The sequence below is a fragment of the Littorina saxatilis genome, linkage group LG13 (genome assembly GCF_037325665.1).
Source record: "Littorina saxatilis isolate snail1 linkage group LG13, US_GU_Lsax_2.0, whole genome shotgun sequence".
Lineage (NCBI taxonomy): Eukaryota > Metazoa > Mollusca > Gastropoda > Littorinimorpha > Littorinidae > Littorina > Littorina saxatilis.
The window spans coordinates 39,051,391-39,079,098 of NC_090257.1; the positions used below are offsets into that span (position 1 = coordinate 39,051,391).

The 27,708-nt window shown below is 40.1% G+C and overlaps 1 protein-coding gene across 2 annotated transcripts; it reads right to left on the reverse strand.

Annotated features, from left to right (window-relative positions):
• Positions 1–1,007: 1,007 nt before the first annotated feature.
• On the reverse strand, positions 1,008–27,658 carry LOC138945690 (uncharacterized). 2 transcript variants are annotated; one of them, XM_070317179.1, is made up of 5 exons: positions 27,508–27,658; positions 14,645–14,927; positions 13,739–13,809; positions 13,117–13,192; positions 1,008–2,152 (listed from the first exon to the last, which is right to left on the reverse strand). In XM_070317179.1, the coding sequence occupies exons 2-5, from the start codon at positions 14,906–14,908 to the stop codon at positions 2,132–2,134; spliced, it is 432 nt and encodes a 143-aa protein (XP_070173280.1). In that variant the 5' UTR covers positions 14,909–14,927; positions 27,508–27,658; the 3' UTR covers positions 1,008–2,131. The 2 variants fall into 2 exon arrangements, with proteins under 2 accessions (XP_070173280.1, XP_070173279.1); XM_070317178.1 differs by lacking the exon at positions 1,008–2,152 and adding an exon at positions 2,727–6,716.
• Between the last annotated feature and the right edge of the window lie 50 nt (positions 27,659–27,708).

The following is a 27,708-nucleotide window of genomic DNA, read 5'->3' on the forward strand; positions in this document are numbered from 1 at the left end:
AGGGTTTTTTGACAGAAGCACCTGTCACAGAAACAGTGCAGAATATTTGTATTTTTGGTTGTAGTTTGTTTGTATGAAGTGCGTAGACGGAAAGATAAGTGTGTCACTGATGTTTTGAAGTTAAATAGGGTTTAGGTTTTGTAAAGAAATTTAGTTTTGGATTATAATTTGAAATTTGAAGTAAAAGAAAGTTTTGCGCATGCGCGGGAATAACCGAAAGCGCATTGCCGTATTGGAAGGTTGGCTGCCGCTGTTTTATGGAAAAAAGTGTTTGTGACTAGTGTTTTATTTGAGATGTTTGAGGTGAGATTTCATTCCAAGTGATTTAGACATTGTGATTTGAAGAAGTTTGGTCATAATGGTCAGTTTATCACTGCAGATAAATGTGATTATGTATGGACACTTCTTGTAGCTAGTTTTGAGTTTGTAACAATGGTGGAGTGGAACACATGTGATGTGTGGTATTGTTACAAAGAAGAACAAAGATGGTTAGTCACTGTCTTGTAGGATAACATATAGTCTTTCTGTTTCTGTCAATGAAGATGGAATTGATCACAGTAGGCAAAATGTTACTCCTGTGTTAGGAAGAAGATTTGCTATTTATAGTTGGTAAATAGTAAATGATGTCTAAATGTCAGCTGTTTCTAGTTGATAATGTGGAATGATAGAATGATAGTGGTGTGTTTGAACACAGTAACTATGTGGTAATTATTAGTCATAATTACTAGCCTGTAGTAACATTGGTTAAATATTATTTGTGTTTTGTTGTGTGATAATAAGGAAACGTTGTGTTTAATTTCAGAGCCAACCAGTCTGGGTTTTACATTAGTCTGACTGAGTGGTTTTTGTTCTGGAATTTTGGTGAAGCACCTTATGAACACTGGGTTTTTTCTTTAAGTTTTTGTTTTTAAGATTTTGGTCTTTAGGTCTAACATTGTTCTTTAGTCATTGTGTTTTAGTTTTGGAAGTTGTATTTTGTCGAAAAAGAAAAGACACAAAAGAAAAAAGGATTTTGAAACATTTATTTCTGTATTTGTGTTATTCATTTAACACATAAAATCCCCTACCCCCTTTCTTAACATAATTGAATTTTCTAAACAAAACTTGAAAAGTCAAGAGTGTTACATATATATATATACACAAGAAGAGGGGAACACGACACATACAAAGGCAACATCATCATTTACTTTCGGTACAAAAATACAATAAAAAAGAATTTATTAATAAACAGAGTCTCTTGTATAGCGTGGTAACGTATAACGTGGAAGACGTCGACTGTGCATAAACAGAGGAAAGCTTCCAATTTTCTAAAATGGGACCATCACAGAGAACACCAACAGTTACTTACTTGGATCTTTATTCGTTTGTTTGATTTGTTTTTTCTTGAGCAATAAACTTATGAGTAGTGATAGTAGTATGAGCGTTAACTTTGTACTGTCGTGCAGATTGTACCCAATGTTTCTTCTGTGATTATTTTAAAATTATGAACATCTTCTGCACTCCGTTATGATTTATCAATTCTGATGTAATAATCAGTCAAATGTTCACCTGCCGTCGGTTTTCAGCATGTAACTCGAATGTATTCTGTGCGAGTTATACCCTATTTTTTTCTTTAACTCATTGTCTCCCAGGTACGGATATATCCGTACCCACTCATATGGCTCTATCTGACCTGGTACGGATACATCCGTACACACAGTCACTTCAGTCGCTTCCTGTAACGTCGATCTCACGCCTGCATTCCATCGTGTTGATACACAGTTTCTACACAGTTACTACAATTCTGAGTGACCTGCTGCAGCACAGCTGGTCTCGGCTAAAAATAACTTGGTCAACATAGGTGGGGTAGAAAGTGTTAAAATACTGTCGCATTTTAAGTGTTGAACCTATGATATGGGCTTTTTTCTGACATGACATATTTGTGTACTTGCTAGATTAACAAGTATTTGCCAAGCTCAGGTGATGATAGATGAAAACTAAAATTACAAAATTAACTCCTCCTCCTCCTCCTTCTTCATTATCCTTCCTTTCTGTTGGAACCTCCGCTTTGTTCTTCAACATCCTTGAAGAAAAGATCACGTGCTGTCACAAGCAAACCACGTGACCTGCAAAGTCTCGGGCTTCTGGCAATCTAAGAGTCATCGGTGATGCACTGAAACACACATGAAAGACGCGTATCACTATGAGTGAGGGTGAGAGAGAGAGAGAGAGAGAGAGAGAGAGAGAGAGAGAGAGAGAGAGGGGGAAGGGAGGGAGAGAGAGAGATGGAGAGAGACTCGGAGAGAGAGGGGGTGAGAGAGAGAGAGATTGAGAGAGAGAGAAAGAGAGAGATTGAGAAAGAGAGAGAGATTGAGAGAGAGAGAGAGCGATTGAGAGAGAGAGAGAGAAAAAGAGAGAGAACAAACGAACGAACGAACGAATGTTTTATCAAGCTAGGCCTTCTTTCGGTGCCACAAAAAGAAAACAAGCAGAAAAGAAGATTGACAAACAACAATGCATTAAAAGCCTACACAGAAATAAATGTGCCGCCACTGCGTGTAACAAGCCAATCTTTAACAAATAGTTCACAATTACACACAGACACACACACCCACACACACACACATACACACACACATACACACACAACCACACACAATCAATCAATATGAGGCAGAGCAGAGCAACCGTTGGCACGCACGATTACATATATATACAGAAACAGAGGGGAACACGACACATGCACATGCAAATCATTATTTATTTTTGATACAAAACTCATCTTTTTGTTGTGAACAAAAATACAGTAAAAAAGAATTCATTGATAAATAGAATCTTTTTAAAGTGTGGTAACGCATTACATTGAAGGCGTCGATTGTGCATAAACAGAGGAAAGCTTCCACAATTTGACAATGATCTGGTTCTAAAATGGGACCATGACAGAGAACACCAACAGGTACTTACTTAGATCTTAATTCGTTTGTTTGATTTTTATATTTAGTCAAGTTTTGACTAAATATTTTAACGTAGAGGGGGGAATCGAGACGAGGGTCGTGGTGTATGTGTGTGTGTGTGTGTGTGTGTCTGTCTGTCTGTCTGTGTGTGTGTGTAGAGCGATTCAGACTAAACTACTGGACCGATCTTTATGAAATTTGACATGAGAGTTCCTGGGTATGAAATCCCCATACGTTTTTTTCATTTTTTCAATAAATGTCTTTGATGACGTCATATCCGGCTTTTCGTGAAAGTTGAGGCGGCACTGTCACGCTCTCATTTTTCAACCAAATTGGTTGAAATTTTGGTCAAGTAATCTTCGATGAAGGCCGGGGTTTGGTATTGCATTTCAGCTTGGTGGATTAAAAACTAATGAGTGAGTTTGGTCATTAAAAATCTGAAAATTGTAAAAAAAAAAAATTTTGTATAAAACGATCCAAATTTACATACACCTTATTCTTTATCATTTTCTGATTCCAAAAATATATAAATATGTTATATTTGGATTAAAAACAAGCTCTGAAAATTAAAAATTTTAAAATTATTATCAAAATTGAATTGTCCAAATCAATTTAAAAACACCTTCATCTTATTCCTTGTCGGTTCCTGATTCCAAAAACATATAGATATGATATGTTTGGATTAAAAACACGCTCAGAAAGTTAAAACGAAGAGAGGTACAGAAAAGCGTGCTATCCTTCTCAGCGCAAGTACTACCCCGCTCTTCTTGTCAATTTCACTGCCTTTGCCGTGCGCGGTGGACTGACGATGCTACGAGTATACGGTCTTGCTGCGTTGCATTGCCTTCAGTTTCATTCTGTGAGTTCGACAGCTACTTGACTAAATGTTGTATTTTCGCCTTACGCGACTTGTTCTTTTTACATTTAGTCAAGTTTTGACTAAATGTTTTAACATAGAGGGGGAATCGAGACGAGGGTCGTGGTGTGTGTGTGTGTGTCACAAAGATGTGAGTAAGATATTTGTGATGTGAAACACGTCGTGATTTTAACTTCACTAAAGATTGAATTGGGATATGCTGGGACACGTTTGAAGCGATATCACGGGTTTCGTGTGTTGCACGAGAAAACCCTAGTTTGACATGCGTTGTGTTTATAAGAAATGTAACTGGTCTTGGTTTAATAACGTCACAACGTTGTAGATGCTCGACCGAGCAAGGTGTATAGCGTGTGTCAGGTTTGTCGGGGACAAACACTCTTTCAAGAGACGGGTCTCTTAAGGTAAATGATTTTTGTTGTATATTCTTGAAGCTTGAATACATAGCTTGAATGTAAATGTTAGTGTATACAAAGGGCACTAAATTCTAGTGTGAAGTTTTAAGAGAATTCTTGTTGTGATTGTATTATGGTTTTTGTTGGGAAAGTCTTGAACATAAACGTTGTTACGCATTTATGTTATGTTTAAGACAGTGATGCTATGTATGGTAGTGTCATTAGTGGATTAAGTGATTTATGGACCAAGTATAGTTTTGATATTGACTGGGAACGGAATGTGAATGTAGAATGAACTAGAGAGATGATACATGAATGTTTAGGAAGAGGAGATAGTTAGTTAGTTAGCTGTTGCTTTTCGGGTCCAGCGGACCATAATAGGCCAAATCAGGACCCCGGAAGAGGAGATGGTTTAAGAGAATGTTGTATTAAGACTTGGGTTACTTCTTTAGGAGTTTCCATGACGAGAGTTCATGAGGACGTGAGCGAGGGACGGACCTCACACGGAAGAGGCGTGACGATGGTGGAGAGAGAGACCACATCGATGCAGATGGTTGGACGGAGGAGTCTCCATCGTCACCGGTCGTAGAGACGACGGTTCTTTTCGTTAATGGCGAAAGTGTTTCTCGGGGAGAAACGTGAAAGGTGCATGTTGGCATCTATAAGGAGAGTTTCTGGGAATTCATCGTCTACGTGGATTCAGCGGCACAAGGATGTGTAAATGACGACATGCAGTGAGCCGTGATACGAACTCGTGAGTGTCTGTCAACACTTTACCTTGTGCAGTCATTTATTATTGAAATAGTTTCTTGATATCAGTAATCATATGTATGGAATGATTGTGAAGAGATTGTATGAACGGTGTGGACGAGAAGTTGATTGGTATTGATGTTTTGAGGTGAAGAATTGTGTTATAATTTGTGAGGAAATAATAAGTCTGTATCCTCCCAAATTCTGTGTTTGAAGTTTGTAGTGTAAAGAGTGAAGAGTCAGTGTAATTAGATCGGGCAGAACACGTATACATAAAAGTAACTCCTTTATTCACACTACAATCCACTTCATGACAATGTGTGTCTGTCTGTCTGTGTGTGTGTGTAGAGCGATTCAGAGTAAAGTACTGGACCGATCTTTATGAAATTTTACATGAGAGTTCCTGGGTATGATATCCCCGGACGTTTTTTTCATTTTGTTGATAAAGGTCTTTGATGACGTCATATCCGGCTTTTTGTAAAAGTTGAGGCGGCACTGTCACACCCTCATTTTTTAATAAAATTGATTGAAATTTTGGCAAAGCAATCTTCGACAAAGGCCGGACTTTTGTATTGCATTTCAGCTTGGTGGCTTAAAAATTAATTAATGACTTTGGTCATTAAAAATCTGAAAATTGTAATTAAAATTATTTTTTTATAAAACGATCCAAAATTACGTTCATCATAGTTCTCATCATTTTCTCATTCCAAAAACATATAAATATGTTATATTCGGATTAAAAACAAGCTCTGAAAATAAAAAATATAAAAATTATAATTAAAATCAAATTTCCGAAATCGATTTTAAAACAATTTCATCTTATTCCTTGTCGGTTCCTGATTCCAAAAACATATAGATATGATATGTTTGGATTAACAACACACTCAGACAGTTAAAACGAAAATAGGTACAGAAAAGCGTGCTATGCAGCACAGCGCAACCACTTCCGCGCTAAACAGGCTCGTTAATTTCACTGCCTTTTGCACGAGCGGCGGACTGCGGTCATTGTGAAAAAATGCAGTGCGTTCAGTTTCATTCTGTGAGTTCCATAGCTTGACTAAATGTAGTAATTTCGCCTGACGCGACTTGTTTATTCTTTTTTCTTGAGCAATGAACTTATGCGTAGTGATAGTAGTATGATATCAAATAACCAAAGGGAAATAATCGCTCTTTATGCATACAACATGTGTAATAGAGTAAGCGAGAGTTGTACGGAACTTTTTCTCCTGGCACCTGAGAGAATAACAAACATTGAAATGAACAAGCGACTTTCATCCTCAAAAATAGTAGTATGAGCTTCTGTAATGTCGAGCGGATTGTACATTACGTTTATGCTGCGATTTTGTTTTTAGGTATGAACATCTTCTGCACTCCGTTATGATTTATCAATCCTTGATGTAGAAATCAGTCAAATGTTCACCTGCGGATGGTTTTCAGCACGTGACTAGAATGTATTCTGTGCGAGTTATAGCCTTTATATTCCCAAATACTGTCGCATTTTGAGTGTTGAGCCTGGGAAAAGGATTTTTCTGACATGAAAATGTGTGTACTTGCTAGATTAACAAATAACTCAGGTAATGATAGATGAAAACTGCAGTTCAAGAAAAAAATCATCCTCCTTCTTTTTCATCATCCTTCCTTTCGTTTGGAACCTCCACTTTGTTCTTCAACATCCTTGAAGAAAAGATCACGTGCCGTCACAAGCAAACCACGTGATCTGCAAAGTCTCGAGCTTCTGGCAATCTAAGAGCTGTCGGTGATGCACTGAAACACACATGAAAGACGCGTATCACTATGAGTGAGGGTGAGAGAGAGAGAGAGAGAGAGAGAGAGAGAGAGGGAAGGGGGAGAGAGAGACAGACAGACAGACAGACAGACAGAGAAAGAGAGAGAGAGACTCGGAAGAGACAGAGCGAGAGAGAGATCAAATCAAATTTAAGCAAATCAAATTTTTTTTTCGAGGGTTGTGGCATAAGCAATACAACGAGCTTTTTTTCAACCAGCCCTCGCCCAGAGAGGGGACTAATCTAATCACATATTTACACGGATATTAACGTAGAAAAAAAAGGTAGAGAAAAACAACAACATATGAATATTTACACATTACATATTATACACAAATATAAAGCGTCTTATATGTAACGTAGTGAAAACAATGCTGAATATACATGAGTAAATGTGTTATTAAAGCTTTGAGTGTTTTTGTGTGGATATAATGAACACTGATGCTTTGGACAAATGAAAATATAACCAAACGAAGTCTTCCATCACTGTGATTTTTCGTAATTTAACATTAAATACAGTGAAAGGTGTTTTTTGAAAGTATTGAGACTCATTGGGACTCTCACAAATTCCGGGAGAGAATTCCACAGGACGCTACCAGAATATAGGCTAAGCTTGATTTGAAGAGATCTATCCTTGGAATTGGGACGTTAAACTTTCGGTTTGGTTTGACTTTAAAGTTTGACTTTAAAGTTTGAGAGTATAGAGAGGGGGAGAGAGAGGGAGACAGAGAGGGAGACAGAGAGGGAGACAGAGAGAGGGAGAGAGAGGGGGGGAGAGAGAAAGGGAGAGAGATAAAAAAAAAGAGTCAGAAGACCAGAGGGAGAGAGAGAGAGAGAGAGAGAGAGAGAGAGAGAGAATGAGTGAAAGAGGGAGAGGGAGAGATGATAAGAGAGAGAGACACAGAGAGAGAGAGAGTGAGTGAAAGAGAGAGTTAAGGATAAGAAAAGAGGGAGAGAGAGAGCAAATTCAACCTTGTAAATGTTTCTGGATTGGGTCAAACAAATACTGTACTGACCAATATTTTGGTCTTAAATGGAAACGGAAAGTAAAAATCGTTGGAATTGTATTTTCAAACAATATACCAGCGTCATCAATTGAAGACAACTGGTCTAAGAAAATTCAACGTATGCAACAAATAATTTTTAATTGGTCCAAAAGAAACTTAAGTATACAAGGTAATATTTGCATTGTTAAAACCTTTCTTATATCTCAGTTCGTTTATATCTTCCAGTCTCTAGCAGTGCCTTATCATGTTTTACATCAAATTAATTCCATTTTGTTCAGGTTTATTTGGAAGAAAAAATATTCAAATACACGGGCGTTTGAAAAAGTAAAACGAACAATTATGTGTAAATTAAAAGATGATGGTGGATTAAATATGATAAATGTTGTGGATATGCACAACTCATTTATGATGTCGTGGGCTATTGGTCTGCAGAACTCTACAGACAATTGCTGGTTTGTCACTCCTAGATATGTTTTTCAAGTTTGGGTAATGGTTTGTCCTGTTTTGACTCTAATGCATCCTCCAAGAAGCTGGTTGGCGTTGTTAACTGCAGATCGGTCTTTTGGAGACAAGTATTGTTAACCTAGCTAAACAACAAACACATTTTGTATGAAAAGTATGATGCCACACCTGTTCCATTGATGAATCAATGTATATGGAACAACATGAATATACAATATAAACATAAATGCCTCTTTTTCAAAGATTTTATTAAATGTCATATATATCATGTAAAGGATGTCATGAATGAAATCGGTGACATGATTTCATTTGAAGAATTATGTCAAAAGGTTGCTTATAAACCAGCCAGACAATTTGAGTATAATGCGTTATGTACAGCACTTAAAACAAAACTGATTAACGCATTGCCATACCGATATGTTCTGTTGCAGGGTTTGACTCGTATTGGTAATATTACACCAAGGGAAATAAGAACTGTTTTGGTTAATTTCGAGGTACAAACTCCGAGCGCCTGTTCTTTTTGGCAAAGAAAGCATAATGTTGTTCTGGAATCAAGACACTGGCTGTTAGCTGTTAATTGTACAAAAGAAGAACGACTGCGTCTGCTTCATTCGAAAATTTTACACAGAATTTACCCAACGAATATTTTACTAAACAAGATGGGTTTATGTCAAACTAATAATTGTGAAGTTTGTAATGAACTGGATACACTTGAGCACTTCTTTTTTCATTGTCAAGAGGTGAGGAACGTTTGGAAACTATGTAAAGACTTTATTTTTAAGCAAATTTATTATAATATAACTTTGAATGAAACAGATATATTATTTGGTTTTTGGAATGAAAATTTAAAAAACGATCAAATTTACTTTATAAATTATTGTATTTTGATAACAAAAATGACCATACGAAAATTTAAGTATGGGAAGAAGTTAGACTTACGTATTTTATTGGAATTAGAGTTAAACATTAGACAGAAGTTTATGTTTTGTATAATATAAAGTTGACTATGTTATACAGAAAAAGACCAAGGAAGAAGGATGCTCCCCGCCTTAAAAAAAAATTACAAAAATAATTACAAAAATCGGGCAAAAAATATGGGTTGAAGCATCCTGCATGCAACTGAGGTCCAAAAAAAATTAAAAAAAATTTAAAAAAAATAACAAAAGAAAAAATTTAAAAAAACCCTTGTAAATGTTTCAGGTTGAACCTCCTCACTAAAAAGGGAGGGACTAGAAAGAGATCGAGAGAGAGAGAGAAAGAGATAGAGAGGGACAGAGGGACAGACAGAGAGAGAGAGAGAAAGAGATAGAGAGGGACAGACAGAGAGAGAGAGAGAGAGATAGAGAGGGACAGAGGGACAGACAGAGAGAGAGAGAGAAAGAGATAGAGAGGGACAGAGGGACAGACAGAGAGAGAGAGAGAAAGAGATAGAGAGGGACAGAGGGACAGACAGAGAGAGAGAAAGAGATAGAGAGGGACAGAGGGACAGACAGAGAGAGAGAGAGAAAGAGATAGAGAGGGACAGAGGGACAGACAGAGAGAGAGAGAGAAAGAGATAGAGAGGGACAGAGGGACAGACAGAGAGAGAGAGAGAAAGAGATAGAGAGGGACAGACAGAGAGAGAGAGAGAGATAGAGAGGGACAGAGGGATAGACAGAGAGAGAGAGAGAAAGAGATAGAGAGGGACAGAGGGACAGACAGAGAGAGAGAGAGAAAGAGATAGAGAGGGACAGAGGGACAGACAGAGAGAGAGAGAAAGAGATAGAGAGGGACAGAGGGACAGACAGAGAGAGAGAAAGAGATAGAGAGGGACAGAGGGACAGACAGAGAGAGAGAGAAAGAGATAGAGAGGGACAGAGGGACAGACAGAGAGAGAGAAAGAGATAGAGAGGGACAGAGGGACAGACAGAGAGAGAGAGAGAGATAGAGAGGGACAGACAGAGAGAGAGAGAAAGAGATAGAGAGGGACAGAGGGACAGACAGAGAGAGAGAAAGAGATAGAGAGGGACAGAGGGACAGACAGAGAGAGAGAGAGAGATAGAGAGGGACAGACAGAGAGAGAGAGAAAGAGATAGAGAGGGACAGAGGGACAGACAGAGAGAGAGAAAGAGATAGAGAGGGACAGACAGAGAGAGAGAGAGAAAGAGATAGAGAGGGACAGAGGGACAGACTGAGAGAGAGAGAGAAAGAGATAGAGAGGGACAGAGGGACAGACAGAGAGAGAAAGAGATAGAGAGGGACAGAGGGACAGACAGAGAGAGAGAGAGAAAGAGATAGAGAGGGACAGAGGGACAGACAGAGAGAGAGAAAGAGATAGAGAGGGACAGAGGGACAGACAGAGAGAGAGAAAGAGATAGAGAGGGACAGAGGGACAGACAGAGAGAGAGAAAGAGATAGAGAGGGACAGAGGGACAGACAGAGAGAGAGAAAGAGATAGAGAGGGACAGAGGGACAGACAGAGAGAGAGAGAGAGATAGAGAGGGACAGAGGGACAGACAGAGAGAGAGAAAGAGATAGAGAGGGACAGAGGGACAGACAGAGAGAGAGAGAGAGATAGAGAGGGACAGACAGAGAGAGAGAGAAAGAGATAGAGAGGGACAGACAGAGAGAGAGAAAGAGATAGAGAGGGACAGACAGAGAGAGAGAGAGAAAGAGATAGAGAGGGACAGAGGGACAGACAGAGAGAGAGAAAGAGATAGAGAGGGACAGAGGGACAGACAGAGAGAGAGAGAGAGATAGAGAGGGACAGACAGAGAGAGAGAGATAGAGAGGGACAGAGGGACAGACAGAGAGAGAGAAAGAGATAGAGAGGGACAGAGGGACAGACAGAGAGAGAGAGAGAGATAGAGAGGGACAGACAGAGAGAAAGAGATAGAGAGGGACAGAGGGACAGACAGAGAGAGAGAGAGAGAGATAGAGAGGGACAGACAGAGAGAAAGAGATAGAGAGGGACAGAGGGACAGACAGAGAGAGAGAGAGAGATAGAGAGGGACAGACAGAGAGAGAGAAAGAGATAGAGAGGGACAGACAGAGAGAGAGAGAGAGATAGAGAGGGACAGACAGAGAGAGAGAGAAAGAGATAGAGAGGGACAGAGGGACAGACAGAGAGAGAGAGAGAGATAGAGAGGGACAGACAGAGAGAGAGAGAAAGAGATAGAGAGGGACAGAGGGACAGACAGAGAGAGAGAGAGATAGAGAGGGACAGACAGAGAGAGAGAAAGAGATAGAGAGGGACAGAGGGACAGACAGAGAGAGAGAGAGAGATAGAGAGGGACAGACAGAGAGAGAGAGAAAGAGATAGAGAGGGACAGAGGGACAGACAGAGAGAGAGAGAGAAAGAGATAGAGAGGGACAGAGGGACAGACAGAGAGAGAGAGAGAAAGAGATAGAGAGGGACAGAGGGACAGACAGAGAGAGAGAGAGAAAGAGATAGAGAGGGAGAGACAGAGAGAGAGAGAAGGGGGAGGGGTAATGATGTAAGCAGTACATGTACATGCTTTTTTACAATCAGCCCTCACCCATGAGAGAACAAAAATAATAGGAACGAACGAATGAATGTTTTATTAAGCTAGGCCTTCTGTCCGTGACACAAAAAGAAAAAGATCAGAAACAAAAAAGATTGACAAACTATAATACATCAAACACAGAAATAAATGTGCAAACACTCCGTGTAACAAGCCCAAAAGAAAAATAGTTCTTACTCACACACACACACAAACACACACACACACACACACACACACACACACATATATGTTCTGCGCGAACTTAGAATCCGGTTTCATTCTAGAATGGACCGGGTCCAGGTTGGAATTCTAACCCTGCGCAAGTACAGGGGTGCCATTCTAGAATGAAACCCTTGTTGCTGGTCCATTCTAGAATCGGCCGTGCGCAAGGTTGGAATTTGGGTCCAAGTTGGAATAGTCATTTCAGTTAGACTATCACACAGCCAAAGCCACAAATGTGGATTTTCTGTTTGTTTTTGTTTTGTGTGTGTTTGGTTGGGTTTTTTTTCTCGGGTTTTTTACACTTTACTCAAAGACATCGTGAATTGGGATTGTGATGTTCTGAAAGTGATTACGATTTTGAGAGACACTCAGCACTGATCGCTACGAACGGAAATTTCCGGACTGACAGTGTTTTGCCGATCTCGCTTGTAACTTTTAATCTTATTCATATACATGAAGTTGGTCTTCTGAATTGTGAAGATATAATGTCAACTTTTTTTTAAACCTGTGACAACAGCTCTATAACTCACTCTGTCCTTCTGTTGGTCTGTCTGTCGGTTAGTCGGTCTGACCGTCTGTCTGTCTGTCTGTCTGTCTGTCAAAAAAATTGTCAAAAAAATTGTCAAAAAACCGGACATTTCCGAGAGGGAGACAGCGCTGACATTGCAAGCGGCCGCAACCGGCTCTCATCACAAAAACAACTGCCCTGCAAACAATACCGCCCTGGTAGTCCCCCTTGCTATGGTCTGCCTTTGTTTATTGCGTACTCAGGAGTGTCAACTTTCTTGACATGACATGACATCGCAAGAGGTGGAGATAATTCAAGGGAAGACAACTCTGTCTTACCTACAAACATTACGGCCCCCTTTATTCAAGGGTTTCATTCTAGAATGGCACCCCTGTACTTGCGCAGGGTTAGAATTCCAACCTGGACCCGGTCCATTCTAGAATGAAACCGGATTCTAAGTTCGCGCAGAACACATATATATATATATATATATATATATATATGTGTGTGTGTGTGTGTGTGATTAAGAACTATTTTTGTTTTGTACACACAACACATACACACATACACACACACACACACACACATAGACACACACACACACACACACACACACACACACACACACACACAAGCAATTGATTTACCCATCCAGCGAATACATAGTGTACTCACCAGACAGATCCACACGATGATCCAAGGAAAGAAGAAAAAACTGATGCAGCAGTGCAGACAGTGGTTCACTCCCCGTCTGTGAACATCGGAACAGTGGAAAGTTTCACACAAGATTCTAATTTGCCTGTAAAATATTCTAAAACATAAAACGACCAACCGCCCTCACCCCCCTCCCAACTCACCATACCCTATTCCCTCCACCCCACCCCCCACCTCCCCAACCCCCCCCCTACACACAATTCACTGTGTTTTCAGTTAACCTTTTCCACTCTTCTGGGGCTTGGGGGATAACTCCCGTTATACAATCGAAAGAAACAAGTTCGATCACAGCAACTACTGAATAATAGCAAACTAAAGTTTCAATTCGTTATTTTAGAGAAAGTGTACAAAATTATCATTGTTTTAAGTAAATTCATATCACACACACACAGACACACACAGACACACACACTCACACTCACACACACTCTCACACACACACAGACACACACACTCTCTCGCACACACCGTGCAAACACACACACATTAACACACACACACACATTAACACACACACACACACATTAACACACACCCCAATACACACACGCACGCGCACACACACACACACACACACACTAACTTTTGCACGATGACAGTCTGTGCACCCGGTTGCTGGTTTCCGACGACAACGACATTGGTCGACGAGGAGTGCTAATTTTAAAGACAGGTAAAAGACAACAATTATTATATTCTCAATCTGTCTGTCAGTGTCTCTCTCTCTCTCTCTCTCTCTCTCTCTCTCTCTCTCTCTCTCTCTCTCTCTCTCTCTCTCTCTCTCTCTCTCTCTCATTCTCTCTCCCACTCTCTCTCTCTCTCTCTCTCCCCCCCCCCCCCATCTCGCTTTCTCTCTCGCTCTCTCATTCTCTCTCTCTCTCTCTCTCTCCCCCCCCCCCATCTCGCTTTCTCTCTCTCTCTCTCTTCCCCCCCTCCCCCCATCTCGCTTTCTCTCTCTCTCTCTCATTCTCTCTCTCTCTCTCTCTCTCTCTCTCTCTCTCTCTCTCTCTCTCTCTCTCTCTCTCTCTCTCTCTCTCTCCCCCGATCTCGCTTTCTCTCTCTCTCTCTCTCTCTTTCTCCCCCCCCCCCCATCTCGCTTTCTCTCTCTCTCTCTCTCATTCTCTCTCTCTCTCTCTCTCTATCTCTCCCCCCCCCCCCCCCATCCCGCTTTCTCTCTCTCTCTCTCTCACCCCCCCCCCCCCCATCTCGCTTTCTCTCTCTGTTATTTGGTTTTTGACCCCACCTCCTTATTTTCTCCTTTAAAATGTTGTTTGCGTCTGTATTAAGTGTCTGTATAAAGGGCAGGTTTTAAGATGAGCCATTGCCTAAAACATTTATCCTTTTGAAATAAAGTTCTGAGTTCTCTCTGTCTCTCTCTCTCTCTCTCCACAAGGCACAAACCCACACGTGTCTGTTTGTTTGTTTGTTTATTTGCTTAACGCCCAGCCGACCACGAAGGGCCATATCAGGGCGGACACGTGTCTGTACTTACATGCATCTGGGGTTGAGGTGCATAGCCCTGAGGTGGTCCGTAACCCTGTTGGGGTGGTCCATAACCCTGTTGCGGAGGTCCGTAACCCTGTTGCGGAGGTCCGTAACCCTGTTGCGGAGGTCCGTAACCCTGTTGTGGGGGTCCATAACCCTGTTGCGGGGGTCCGTAACCTTGTGGGGGTGGTCCATAGCCACCCTGCGGCGGGGGGTACCCCCCAGGGTTACTGTAGGCCGGGGGAGGTTCACTCGATTTCGGATCCGTCATGTCTGGTTGTATGGCGTTGCTGAGAACAGAAAAGAAAAGAACAAATGTTTAGATTCTTTGTTGAATCTAATTTTGATAAGCATGCTTACCATACACCTTACTTTTCTTGCCTGACTCTCGAGGCTTCGCATCAAAGCTGGTTGTGTACAGTGTACAACAAACAGAACAACAACAAGTCACGTAAAGGCGAAAATACAACATTTAGTCAAGTAGCTGTCGAACTCACAGAATGAAACTGAACGCAATGCAATTTTTCAGCAAGACCGTATGTACTCGTAGCATCGTCAGTCCACCGCTCATGGCAAAGGCAGTGAAATTGACAAGAAGAGCGGTTTAGTAGTTGCGCTGAGAAGGATAGCACGCTTTTCTGTACCTCTCTTCGTTTTAACTTCCTGTGCGTGTTTTTAATCCAAACATATCATATCTATATGTTTTTGGAATCAGGAACCGACAAGGAATAAGATGAAAGTGTTTTTAAATTGATTTCGAAAATTTAATTTTGATAATAATTTTTATATTTTTAATTTTCAGAGCTTGTTTTTAATCCAAATATAACATATTTATATGTTTTTGGAATCAGAAAATGATGGAGAATAAGATAAACGGTATGTTGTCTATATCTTTTTTCCATAACGTTTTCGAACCTGTTATAGCAGCGTTGTTTGGGTGTGTCCAAATATTAGTTTTGAGTAGTTTTCGGTTTTTAGCCTCATTAACATGTTAAGTTGATGTCGAGGATAAACTGTCATTTTTACGTTAGTACGTTTCTGAGTCTGGAGGGAGGAGGTCGCTTTTTTGTTAGTAGCGAACCCGCTGTGTTTTATACTTGTGATTTCCACGGTTTTGTGTGTTTCATGAGGAACAGTTCCTGCCTGATGGCGCAAAGGTAAAAATATTGTTTTGTTAGTTAAGACTTGTTGTTTTCTAATGTTTGTCTTTGTGTGTTCGTCTCAGTCGACAGAGTTTTAGTGCGTTAGTAGTTTTGGTAGGTGTTATTTTTTGGCTCACGTAAGTGTAGCCTATGCGATCGTAACTTTGTCTGTCTGTGCGTTTGTGCGTGTGTGTGTGTGTGTGTTTGTGCGTGCGTGTGTGTGTATGTCTGTGGTAGAAACTCTAACATTTGAAGACGTCACATTACATTGACGTCACATTATGACGTAAGAGGGTTAGACGTCACGCGAAGGAAGTACTGAAAGTTTCGGTCATTATTATTTTGAGCGCGCCGAGACTAGTTGGCAGTCGTGTCCTGTAAGTAGGCTACATGCAGACAGACAGATCTAGATCTAGTGTCTCGCTTTCTTGCACAGTTTCACCTATGCTCTTTCTGTGTGTGTGTGTGTGTGTGTGTGTGTGTGTGTGTGTGTGTGTGTGTGTGTGTGTGTGTGTGTGTGTGTGTGTGTGTGTGTGTGTGTGTGTGTATGTGTGACGGAGTGATTGAGTTTGTGTTACTGTTTGTCGATTTCTTACGTGAGCCTTGATGGCTTCGCCTCTTGTTCTCTTTTGAAGGTCAATAGTTTTAGGAAGGTATGGTTTATGTCTTTTCGATAATTGTAGTCATATGTACGTGTTCTCAACGGGATAGTTATTATCGCAGTTGTATGTTTCGTTACTTGACAATTTTGGAGACTATGGTGTTTTAGGAATTAAGGGTTGTCGGCCACTCTCTGTATGTTATTAAATGTTCGTAGATTATTTCATTGTTTTCAGGTGAATGTTAGTTGAACTGTGGTTTATGTATTCTATCGCAGGGTTTAATTTATTGTAAGTATTGATATTATATTCTGTGACTTATATACGGGTTTTTTGTGTGTATTTGCAGTTTTTTACCGAATATCGAACTTAACCACGCATTTAAGTTCCAAGTTACAAGAAATGGTGGCTGGATAGTTAGCTAAAATAAACAACCATAAATCTTCTTGTTCTTTCGAGTTATTCCTTTGTACCTCCTGCAAGCGAGTCTGTGACGTAGGTTCTGCCTTCCTTAAGATACGTGTGCACTCACAGAGTCCATTGTTGTCCCTTTGTTTAAGAAAGGCGATGTCAACGATCCAAATAATTATCGTGGAATTTCATTGTGTAATGTTTATAGCAAGGTTTATAGCACTGTGATTAATAATAGGTTGCAAGAATGGATTGAATATAATAATTAAAAAAATTATTAAAAAAATTAACTTGCCAAGCACATCATTCACCCGGCAATAATCAAGAACCACTAAAATACAAGACACCACTCCACACATAAGATTGGACGGGGTGACAGACAGGTAAGAGGATAAGACAAGCAGACAGACATAAGACATACACACACACGCTTGCCTAAAGTCTTATAAAAGCCATATTTTAAAAACAAATTCATTTACAAAATACTGAAACATCTCAACTCTAATTCATATCCTAACATCACATTTATATCAAAAGGCCTACCATATCTATACTTACTAATGCACATTTTTGAAATGAGCAAAATATTATTAATAATTGGGGTTTGCGCTTCTGAAGAATAACCAAACAATACATCTTTTTTTGTTAATATAATATTTTCTCCCGTATTAACAAATATACATCTACTTAAATTTTCCCAAATCAATTTCATTTTGCTACATTTCCAAAAGAAGTGTTCAATATAATCCATTTCATTACAAAGACTACATAAACTATTTTCTTTTAACTTCATTTTATGCAATAAAATATTTGTGGGATAAATAATATGTAAAATTTTCCATTGGAGTAACTTTAATCTTTCTTTGCTTGTACATGCACTTGCCAGGGCCCGTATTCTTGAAAAAGCTGCAACTCATATACTGGCCTGTAAAACCACTTCCGCTCGACAAGTCCGCTAAGTGTTATTTATGAAACCCCGATAAGGCCTTACCGGGGTGTCACCGAGCTGTAAAGTTAGAGGACCCCAGCCCCCTCCTCTGAAGTCGCTACCTGTCAGGTAACTTCACCAAAACTGTCCATGTCACTCTTTTCATACGTTATTCAAACCGTCAATTCTGAATAAATCTTGTTCGGATACTGTTGGTAGGTATATGTCCCTCATGGTCACACAATGGTGTCATTTAAGCACCAATGCATTGCGGACAAATACCAGTTATTGCTCGCGAAAGATTTCAACCGATGCTCGATCATACAGGCTTTGTGGCGAAAGCGTGCAAGCGTTTTCTTTTATGCATTACAGTGTCGACAATTTGTAAACCGATATCGTGGCCGAATGGTTATTGCGTTTGCCTGATACACGATTGAGTCGAGTTCAAATCACAATCTGGCCATTATTATTTTTGTCATTTGTTTATTTTTGTTTATTTTCTTCATGTGCAAGAGAGTACGTTGTAAGGAATATCAAAATTGGTTTTGAACATTACTTTTAGGCAGGAATTAGTTTTCGAAATCTTTGGTTAACATGATATTATTTTATATATTTTATTGAAAAATTTGTTAATTTTTAAATAAAGACCAATAAAGAAAGATGGTCCCGGCTTGAAAGAAACATTAAACAAAATTAGAGAGAAGGCAAAAAAATAACGGTAGCAGCAACCATGCAAGGTTAAAAAATAATAATAATACAAAAAATACACACCCCCCCCCCCCCTCCTCTCCTTGTTTTCATTTTATTTAGTTTGTTTGGTTGTTGCTATTGACTTTAAAACTGACACGCCGGCGAAAACGGTAACATGGGAAATCTTCTATTCTAAAAATAACCAACATTGGTAGCTGCCGACCTTCTACCAGACTCAAATGAATACCAGGGGAAAATAAATAATTACCGGGCGATATAAACTAAAACCGGGCAGTAGTTACACAACAGTTTGACTTTGAGGGACACAATTTTGCAGATTTTTCAAGAATACGGGCCCAGGACCCAATACTTTTCGTCAATGCAAATGTTATATTTGTGGAACCAAAATTTTACAGAGCAGGGTTCACTGGCTTTGGCTTGCGTTAATATCGCACAAAACTTCTTCGGGGAAGGGTTATTTAGCATGTCCTGAAAACAGGTCGCAGGAGGCTCGTCACCCGCGAATTCTTTAACTGTGTCGTCTCGCAGTGCTCGCGCGCAGAGGGCCGTGTGCAAAGCGTTGTACTCAAACAGCCTTGTGGCGCTATATCCGACAATGGCACAAATATGTTCAAATGAAACAATATTTTCGTCTATCCATACATCACGTACACAATTCACACCGGCTTCAATCCATTTATCAAAACACAACACATTCTTTCTAAAAATAATATCTGCATTATTACACAAACATTGATCAAAAAAACTTTCTTTTTGAACAGGAAAGACATATCTGTTCTCAATCCATATTTTTAAACCTTGTTGCCAAAATTTTGATTTAACTCTGGTCAGACCAATATTGAATATAATAATATTATGGGGGAACACCAAGCTGGATTTAAAAAGAATTATTCCACGGTTGATCCTATGTTTACACTTTTGGCCTTTGTACAGAAACAGTTTTCTTTGAATCGTAAGCTGTATGTCGCCTTCATAGATTTTGATGAAGCGTTTCATTCTATCAAGAGAGCTTTGCTCTGGCCAATCATGGAAAAAAATGTATAAAAGGGAAACTCTTTAGGTGTGTGAAGAGTATGTATGATAATGTGAAAGTAAACGTGAGATGTGGAGCAAAGTTGACTGATTATATTAATTGTACGTTTGGTGTTAAACAGGCGATGTTTGTAGCCCAGTTTTATTTTCTCTCTTTATTAATAATAATAATAATAATAATTCTCTTTATTTATATAGCGCCTTATCCGAAGTTCAAAGCGCTTTTATGCCGTGTGAGATGGAATTTTTTACACAATATATCACGCATTCACATCGACCAGCAAACCTCAAGCCTGTTAGGCGAATGTTCACCTTTCGCGGCCTTTATTCAAAGTCACACGGGTATTTGATGGACATTTTTATCTATACCTATACAATTTTGCCAGGAAAGACCCTTTTGTCAATCGTGGGATCTTTAACGTGCACACCCCAATTAATGAGTTAGCACTTGAGATCATTGAGAATGGAAGTCATGGTGCCGCATTTACGGATGATTATTTGGAATTGTTTATTCTTTCACTTTTGCTGGCTGATGATTTATTGTTATTTTCAGAGACTGCTGTAGGTCTAAAGACTCAGTTAAATAGTTTACACAGGGCAGTGTCCTCCCTTCATTTAAAAGTAAACATGAGTAAAAGTAATATTGTTGTGTTTAGAAAGGGTGGATATTTGAGTGCAAAGGAAAGATGGACATATGAAGGAGACATTTTACCTGTTGCAAACGTGTATAAGTATTTAGGAATATTGTTTTCAACTCGACTCAGTTTTTCTGCTGCCTGTTGCGATCTCTCGAGTCGGGTCAAAAATGCTCTGATGTGTATTGTACAAAGATAATCTGTGCTTAAGGCCAAAAAAAAATAGGTCTGTTTACGGTAACCCGACCGACCCTAGTTTTTTCGCGCGACCCTAGACTTTTTTTTGGCATTTGGGGAAAAAAAAAATTGTGTTTTTTTGGCAAAATAACGTAAAAATATGGTTTTTTGGAAAAAAAAAAAATTCCCGACCTACCGACCCTATGTTTTTGGCCTATGTTACCGTAAACAGACCTTTTTTTTTTTGGCCTAATAATAATAGTTGGGATGTATATCTGAAGTTGTTTGATTCCCAAGTACAACCAAAAGTGCAGTATGGTGCTGAGCTATGGGGACTGGATAAGGCTGCTCTGCAATGTGAACAAGTCCATTTATTTGCATTGAAGACATCCTAGGAGTTCGAATGCGAATTTACATGGTGAAACAGACAGGTATCCAATATATTTGAATTCAATTTTAAGATGCATCAGTTACTGGTTGAAATGTGCACAGACTGCCTTATAAATCGTATCAAATGTTGTTTAAAATGGATGAGAATGGTAAAAAGAATTGGGCCTTAAGTGTCCGTTGTAAACTGTATCAATACGGTTTTCGTTTTGTGTGGTTAAACCAGGGCGTTGTTAATGACAAAGATTTTTTGCGTGTTTTTATGGAAAGGTTGGTCGATTGCAGATGGCAAGAGTGTGATTATCATGTACAAAATAGCAAATTATTTGTTGTTTATCGAACATTCTGTACTGTATATGACATTAAACCATACCTTTTTTTGAATATGGATAGGCATTTAAGATTTATTATGACTAGGTTTCGACTGGGTATTTCAGAAATTGCTGTGTATGCTTACCGATATAAAATTAAATATTATAAAAACCCAAGCCTTTTTCGATTAAGTTTGCTCTTAGCCTCATCAAAAGAAACAATTGTTAGAAATGTATCCTTGTATTTGTACAAAGCATTTAAGTTGAGGGAAGTTGCCGTGTAATGTTGTTTTATTATTGTACGATTTTCATTTTTCTTTCTTTTGCACCTGTTCAGTGCAATGATATTCAATGTTAACTTTTTTATTCAAACCCCTTCATAAGGGCAATCGACACACACACACACACACACACACACACACACACACACACACACACACACACACACACACACACACACACACACACGGAGATATGTTAACAGACAACGCAGTGATTCACAAAAGCCAAGTTTCAACAAAGTCAAAGAATACTCAGAGGTAAGAAATCTATGTTCTTTACAAAATGATCACGTCAGATAGAGCTATAACAAACAAACAAAAACTCACAAAAGTGAAAAATACAACACAAATAAATGCCCACTTAAACAACTGGAATATTAAAAAAATCTGTCCAGTAGTTTTTGAGAGAAACGTTCCACATACACATTCAGGGAAACAAAGGTCATCTTCGGTCCTCGACAACTCATTCACTCAAAAATTGACTACATTTAACAACAACAAAAACAATTATCACGTAACAGGAAAAAACGTAACATCCGGCTCGCAACCACAGTGATAAAGCAGTTTCGGTTGTCATGACAAGTCAGAGAGAAACAAGTCACAATCAACGGACATGAGAACACTGAAGCATTTATGAGGTCTGCATCCTTCCGAACAAAACCGGACGAGGTTATGATCTCCGGAATAACAGCTAGCGCCTTATCCGTATCACGTACCCCCTTTGACTAGTGCAATTCACAACTCAATACTCAACACTCAAGGCAATGTGTTTGTAGTGAAGGACAACATTTTCAGTAAACATAAAGTAAATAAAAGAAGCACTGGGCACACACTCCAGCAGATGTCGATTTCGGTCAAGTAAAAAATATCGAGCCAGACCAGGAAGGAGTTGATTTATGAGTCTAGAAAAAGTTCACATTTCAACATTGTCCCTTGAGACCTCCGCACACTTGTTCCATCTGTGCCTCAGATCCTTATTGCCGTTGCTGCAGAAGCCTTTGTATTTTAACCGTTGGAAGTCCTCAAAAGTAGTCATGACGTCATTGTCCTTTTTTTTAGTGCTCAACCCTGAGGTACTTCCTCATGGTTACAAATATAATATAGTTTGAGGGTGCCAAATCTAGCGAATACAGTGGTTGGTAACGATCAATGATTTGTTGCCATGGAAACCAACGACTTTTGGACAGGGTCGTTGTCTTAACGGAGCAACATGCCTTTCCAGAGCGTTCCTCTATGCTTAGCCTTGATATGCTTTCTTAGTTGACTCGGAAGTATGAAATAAAATTCCACTGTTACTGTCTCCTCTTTTGGAACTAAGTCCAGCAGGAAATACCCCTCTGCGTCTAAAAAAAACCAACGAGATTGCGTCACCTTTATATGGGGAAATGACCCTGACCTTCTTTAGGTGGGTATAACCTTGATGCCCCTACTGCATGAACGGTTGATTTGTTTCAGGCTGAAAGTAATGTACCCTAGTCTCATCATCATAAACAAATCGGGACATAAAATCCTCTCGATCTGTGTGTGGCATGTTTGAAATGTGATTGCAAATATTTAGGACAGTCGTCATTTATAATTTTATACATGAACACAGCCTTGTTTAACGTCAACTGATCTTTCAAGGGGAGGAAATTCAGGAGCTTTAGTTTATCATCCGTGGACCTATTTGACTCATGCAGAATAAGTTTTGCAGCTCGGCGATGCAGGGAATTGAGTCATTTTAAATGAACATCACTGCAGTTATCCCAAAGTGTCGAAGCGAAGTTTATATGAGGCATTATATGGGCAAAATATAACATTTTGAGTGCTTCAGAATCTGCGTAATGCCTTAATTTTGATAACAGGTACACATTCTTTGATACTAATTTGCAAATATTACTCAAATGAGTTTGCCATTTCAACTCTTGATCAATGGTAACAACCAATAATCTATGTTTCCTAACTTGCTGCACTTGAGTTGAACCAACTGACAGTTGTAATTGTAAAGGACTTAATTGGTGTTTTTGTCTCGTGGTTATCACCTACTCTTTGTTTTAATCGGATGAATAATCATTGCATTAGAAACGCACCACTCAGTAATTTCATCCACACTTGTTTGAAGAGAAGAGTTGACGGATTCCATAGATGTTTGACTGGTGTGAACAGAAGAGTCATCCGCGAAAACTCACATCTAACTTTTTCATCTGACACATTTGTTTGTTTGCTTAACGCCCAGCCGACCACGAAGGTCCATATCACACAGCGAATTTGCGATTGCTAAACGCCCCACTGAACGACTGACGTCACATGCACAGCAGCTTCGGCCTTTTCCGGAGAAACACCGCGTGCCACTTCGATCGCGTTGCACTGTCTTGCAGTCATTCGGCGATGCCACCTTGATTATCAGTTAATAAAGTTATTATTCAGGCAATATGAAAGAAATTTAGTTTTTTCTTTTGTTACACTTACACATAGTTTTATGAAGATCAATTTCAGACTCGGCAAAAGAGTCAAAAGAATGGTTGTATCACGAGCGACTGTCACAAGCGAGAGGTGCGGTTCGGTCAGTAGGTCAGTCACTGTCGAACTGTTCGGTGCGAAGCGGCACGGTTTTGTTTCTGGTAACTATATTGATTTCTTCAAGTTGTACTAATGTTTACGCTTTGCGCTGCGGTTTAATATGTGTGCTTGTTATTGGCTAATACGGTGAGCCCACGTCGTTTAGTTTGCAGACCGTGCACATGTGAGCTTTGTGTAATCGCGTTTTCATCATAACATACCATCGTGCTAAACCGCTTTGGGGGAAATGGTTTAAGAAAAACAAAATTTAAAAAAACCGGAATACATCAGGGTTGAAAAGATTGAAGGGTGGAGTTAAAGGCACAGTAAGCCTCCCGTAAACCATCACAGATACGGTCAGGCTTTTACACACAGTACAAACACCCTTTCATTTAAACACTCACCGATTGAGAACATCCTAGGTGCCCTCCGTAAAGAGCGAACAATTTTCAAAGAATTTATTTTTGCGTGGTTTATCTTACCCCTGAGCCATCGTGAACCCGTGTGATCCAGTTTCCCTTTTTCACAATGTAGTCGTCAGTTAGTCATTTGAATGCGACTCGATGTGAGCTTATTTACAATAGCACGTTTTTATGCACGAAACAAACGGCTGTGGTTCACAAGAACTCTAGCGACCGTCGTCTGCTACGACCCTTGCGTGACCCTGCTTCCGGGCTTTTCTTTTTTCAAACTTTCACAACTTCGAATTGTACTGATCTTGTTTTGATGAAAAAAGAATTCTTTTATGATTAAAGAATGTTTGTGTAACAAGCTGCCAATTTATTATTTAGATTTTAAAAGTTAGGTCTAGCGCAAAAACGCACCACGGTCCAAAAACATTTTGATAATCATCGATTCACGGCTATCGCCAGTTTACATCGATAGAATGAGACCCGAAGGGAAGTAACTCATGTTTGACCTTAGTTCAGGATGGGTCCAAAAAGTGTTCGAGACAATCTGCAAAATTAATTCTTTAAAAATTGCTCGCTCTTTACGTAGGGCACCTAGGATGTTCCCGTTTGGTGAGCGTTCAAATGGAAGGGTGTTTGTACTGTGTGTAAAAGCCTGACAGTATCTGTGATGGTTTACGGGAGGCTTACTGTCCGGGCGTGAATTCCGGTATTCATAACAGCCGTCCAGCACCAAAACGAGGCGCCATTGTTGTTGAGGACCAAGTCCACAAAAATAAATTCTTTGGAAATTCCTCACGCTCGACAGAAAGCAGCCAGGGTGTTCCCGTTCGGTGAGTGTTCAAATGGAAGTATGCTTGTACTGTATGTAGACGCTCGGGGAGCTCTGTGATGGTTTACGGGAGGCTTACTGTGCCTTTAAGGACACAAAATAGATGACAAAAATAAAGCAAACAAGAAAAAAAACTGTAACCAGGAAGGGAGTCGAACTCGAGTCAGCTGACCTTCAAGCTGGAGCACAAACCACTAGGCTACGACAGCAACTGACAGACAGGGCTACAAAAGTGAAGGCATTTCAGGGTTACTCCGTCGTAGGTGGCGTTTCTCGCGCATGAAGGTTCTGTTACCAACTCTACAGCTAAGAAAGGTTGCATTTGAAGTTAAATGTCCACTAAAATATCAAAGGGAACACCATTTCTGAACAACACAACGGTTTGCGCTCGCCTCTCGCAGTCGTTCAGGTGAAACCAAATCGGCTTGCCTGATACAGCAGATATTAACACTTCCACGTCACACTGAAACACTGAGCTACAGTTTAGTAACGTGATATGTTTTCAATTGTTCGTTCACTTATATTGCTTTCAGATTTAACACACCAAGATGAATGAAACAGTGGCACGGTTTTCGTTGCGAAAACTGTGCAATGGCAGTGCTACGCGATCGAAGTGTGTATTATGTACACGCGGTGTTCCTCCGGAAAAGACCGAAGCGACATGTGACGTCAGTCGTTCAGTGGGGCGTTTAGGAATCGCAAATTTTACATAGAAACATTGTAATTCAAAATGAAATGTTCAAGACAAGGTGCAAAGCAATAAAGACCAAAATCATAAATGCGAATTCAAGTACATGTAATAATTTACGATACATTAGCTCAGCAAAACATTGGACACTGAGCAAAATCATCACAAATTTGTCCAAAAGACAACAACAATGAATTAGAAAATGAGCAATTGTATCCGAAGAGAGAGAGAGAGAGAGAGAGAGAGAGAGAAGAGAGAGAGAGAGAGAGAGAGAGAGAAGAGAGAGAGAGAGAAGAGAGAGAGAGAGAAGAGAGAGAGAGAGAGAGAGAGGAGAGAGACAGAGAGAGAGAGAAGAGAGACAGAGAAGAGAGAGAGACAGACAGAGACAGACAGACAGACAGACATAGAGACAGAGAGAGACAGAGACAGAACGACAGAGACAGAGAGACAGTGACAGACAGAGACAGAAAGACAGAGACAGACAGAAACAGAGAGACAGAGACAGAGGGCGGGCCGGGGGAGAGTCCTGATTTCCGAGGAAGTGACCTACATATGATCAGATCAATACCGACAAGGCTGGGTGTGCTTACCTGGAAAGCACCAAACGGAAAGTAGAAACGAAAGTAAACAAAGCATCGCTTTCGTTTCATTATAATTATATTCATTTTACTTTGATACTCAACGAACACTCCTTTCGTATGATTCAAGGATTCAAAGTTGTAATCTTGCGGATATGTAAACTACAGGAATAAAACTACCCAAAACCATTAAAGTATTTTCCGAGGTATTTTTCAAGGGATTATTTTCCGGCCATAAGGACTAATCCTAAAACGCCGTCGTGTGCATTGTGATGAATCAAAGGCCTGACCGTTTCATATGAAGAGTGTACTGGTAACTGAAGTGTTCCACTGAGACTTTTGAACACACTTTTTGCCACCAGCTGTGATCACTGAGTGAGATACTACATAATTGTACAAGGAAAAGTTGGTGCAATGCGCAATGAGGAAGTACTGAAAAGAGAATAACCCAGACAACCCATTTTTTTAGAAGGGGCAAGGAATCCAGGCCGAAAACTGCTGAACTGCCTCGTATGCAATTTATTCAAATGCTTTTGAGCGGGGTTTGGAGGGGGAGTGATTTGACACCTAGAGCAACTCTTTTCTTTCTTTCTTTCTTCTAATTCAAGTAGGTGGACGGGTGAGTAACTTTTGGGGGTAGGGTATAGTGCGAGAGAATGTGGGTAGAGGGGGGGGGGGGGCGCAAGATAATGAACCAAGGAAGTGTGAATGGAGGGATGGTTTGATACACTAAGTCAACGAAACGCCATAATCCCTGCAGTAGTTTATCCGTTTGGTCACATTGGCACAGGTGAAGTTGACACAATTTATATCGTGTAAATGTGTGTACATGTCTGTAAGAGGTCCTAGTTACCATCGAGGACGTTAAATTGGGTTAGTATGTCAACATGCTGCAACACAGGGTCGTGATGCTTTTGCGTTGACGACACAAAGAAATGTATTCTATTGGCCGACTGACGAAATGGCGTGTTGTCGATTTCCGGACACCCACCCTCCCTTCCCCCCCCCCCCCCCCCTATCTGTGTCTCTGTCTGTCTGTATGTCAGTCTGTCTGTCTTTCTTTCTCTTTCTCTCTCTTTCTCTTTTAGTACACGTGGTTGCATTTTCGGTTGCACGCCCCCCCCCCCCTCCCCCATCTCCAACAAAACAAATGTTCATGGCATGTCATTTAAAAAATTGAAATTAAATACAAGCTAAAACAAGAACTTACCTGGCACAGCAAAACTGGGGATTCGACAAGAGAAAGTCCAAAAGCCCCGAGCAAGGAGGAGAGAAATGCCGACAAGCTGGACACACGCTGACAAACCGTGAGCGTCAGGTATGATTCATACGACGGTGCGACGGCGTAGGCGAATCGACCAACTCGAAATGATTTTTAACAAAGTTAGAGAGGTTTAAATCGTGCCCTGAG

Excerpts from the sequence above, each read along its gene's own strand:
- LOC138945690 (XM_070317179.1), bottom strand. The coding sequence starts at position 14,908 with ATGACGGATCCGAAATCGAGTGAACCTCCCCCGGCCTACAGTAACCCT. Across the intron at positions 13,810-14,644 it reads CACCTCAACCCCAGATGCAT|CACTCCTCGTCGACCAATGT; the intron begins GTAAGTACAGAC and ends CTTTAAAATTAG. Across the intron at positions 2,153-13,116 it reads TCATCGTGTGGATCTGTCTG|TGCATCACCGATGACTCTTA; the intron begins GTGAGTACACTA and ends TGTGTGTTTCAG.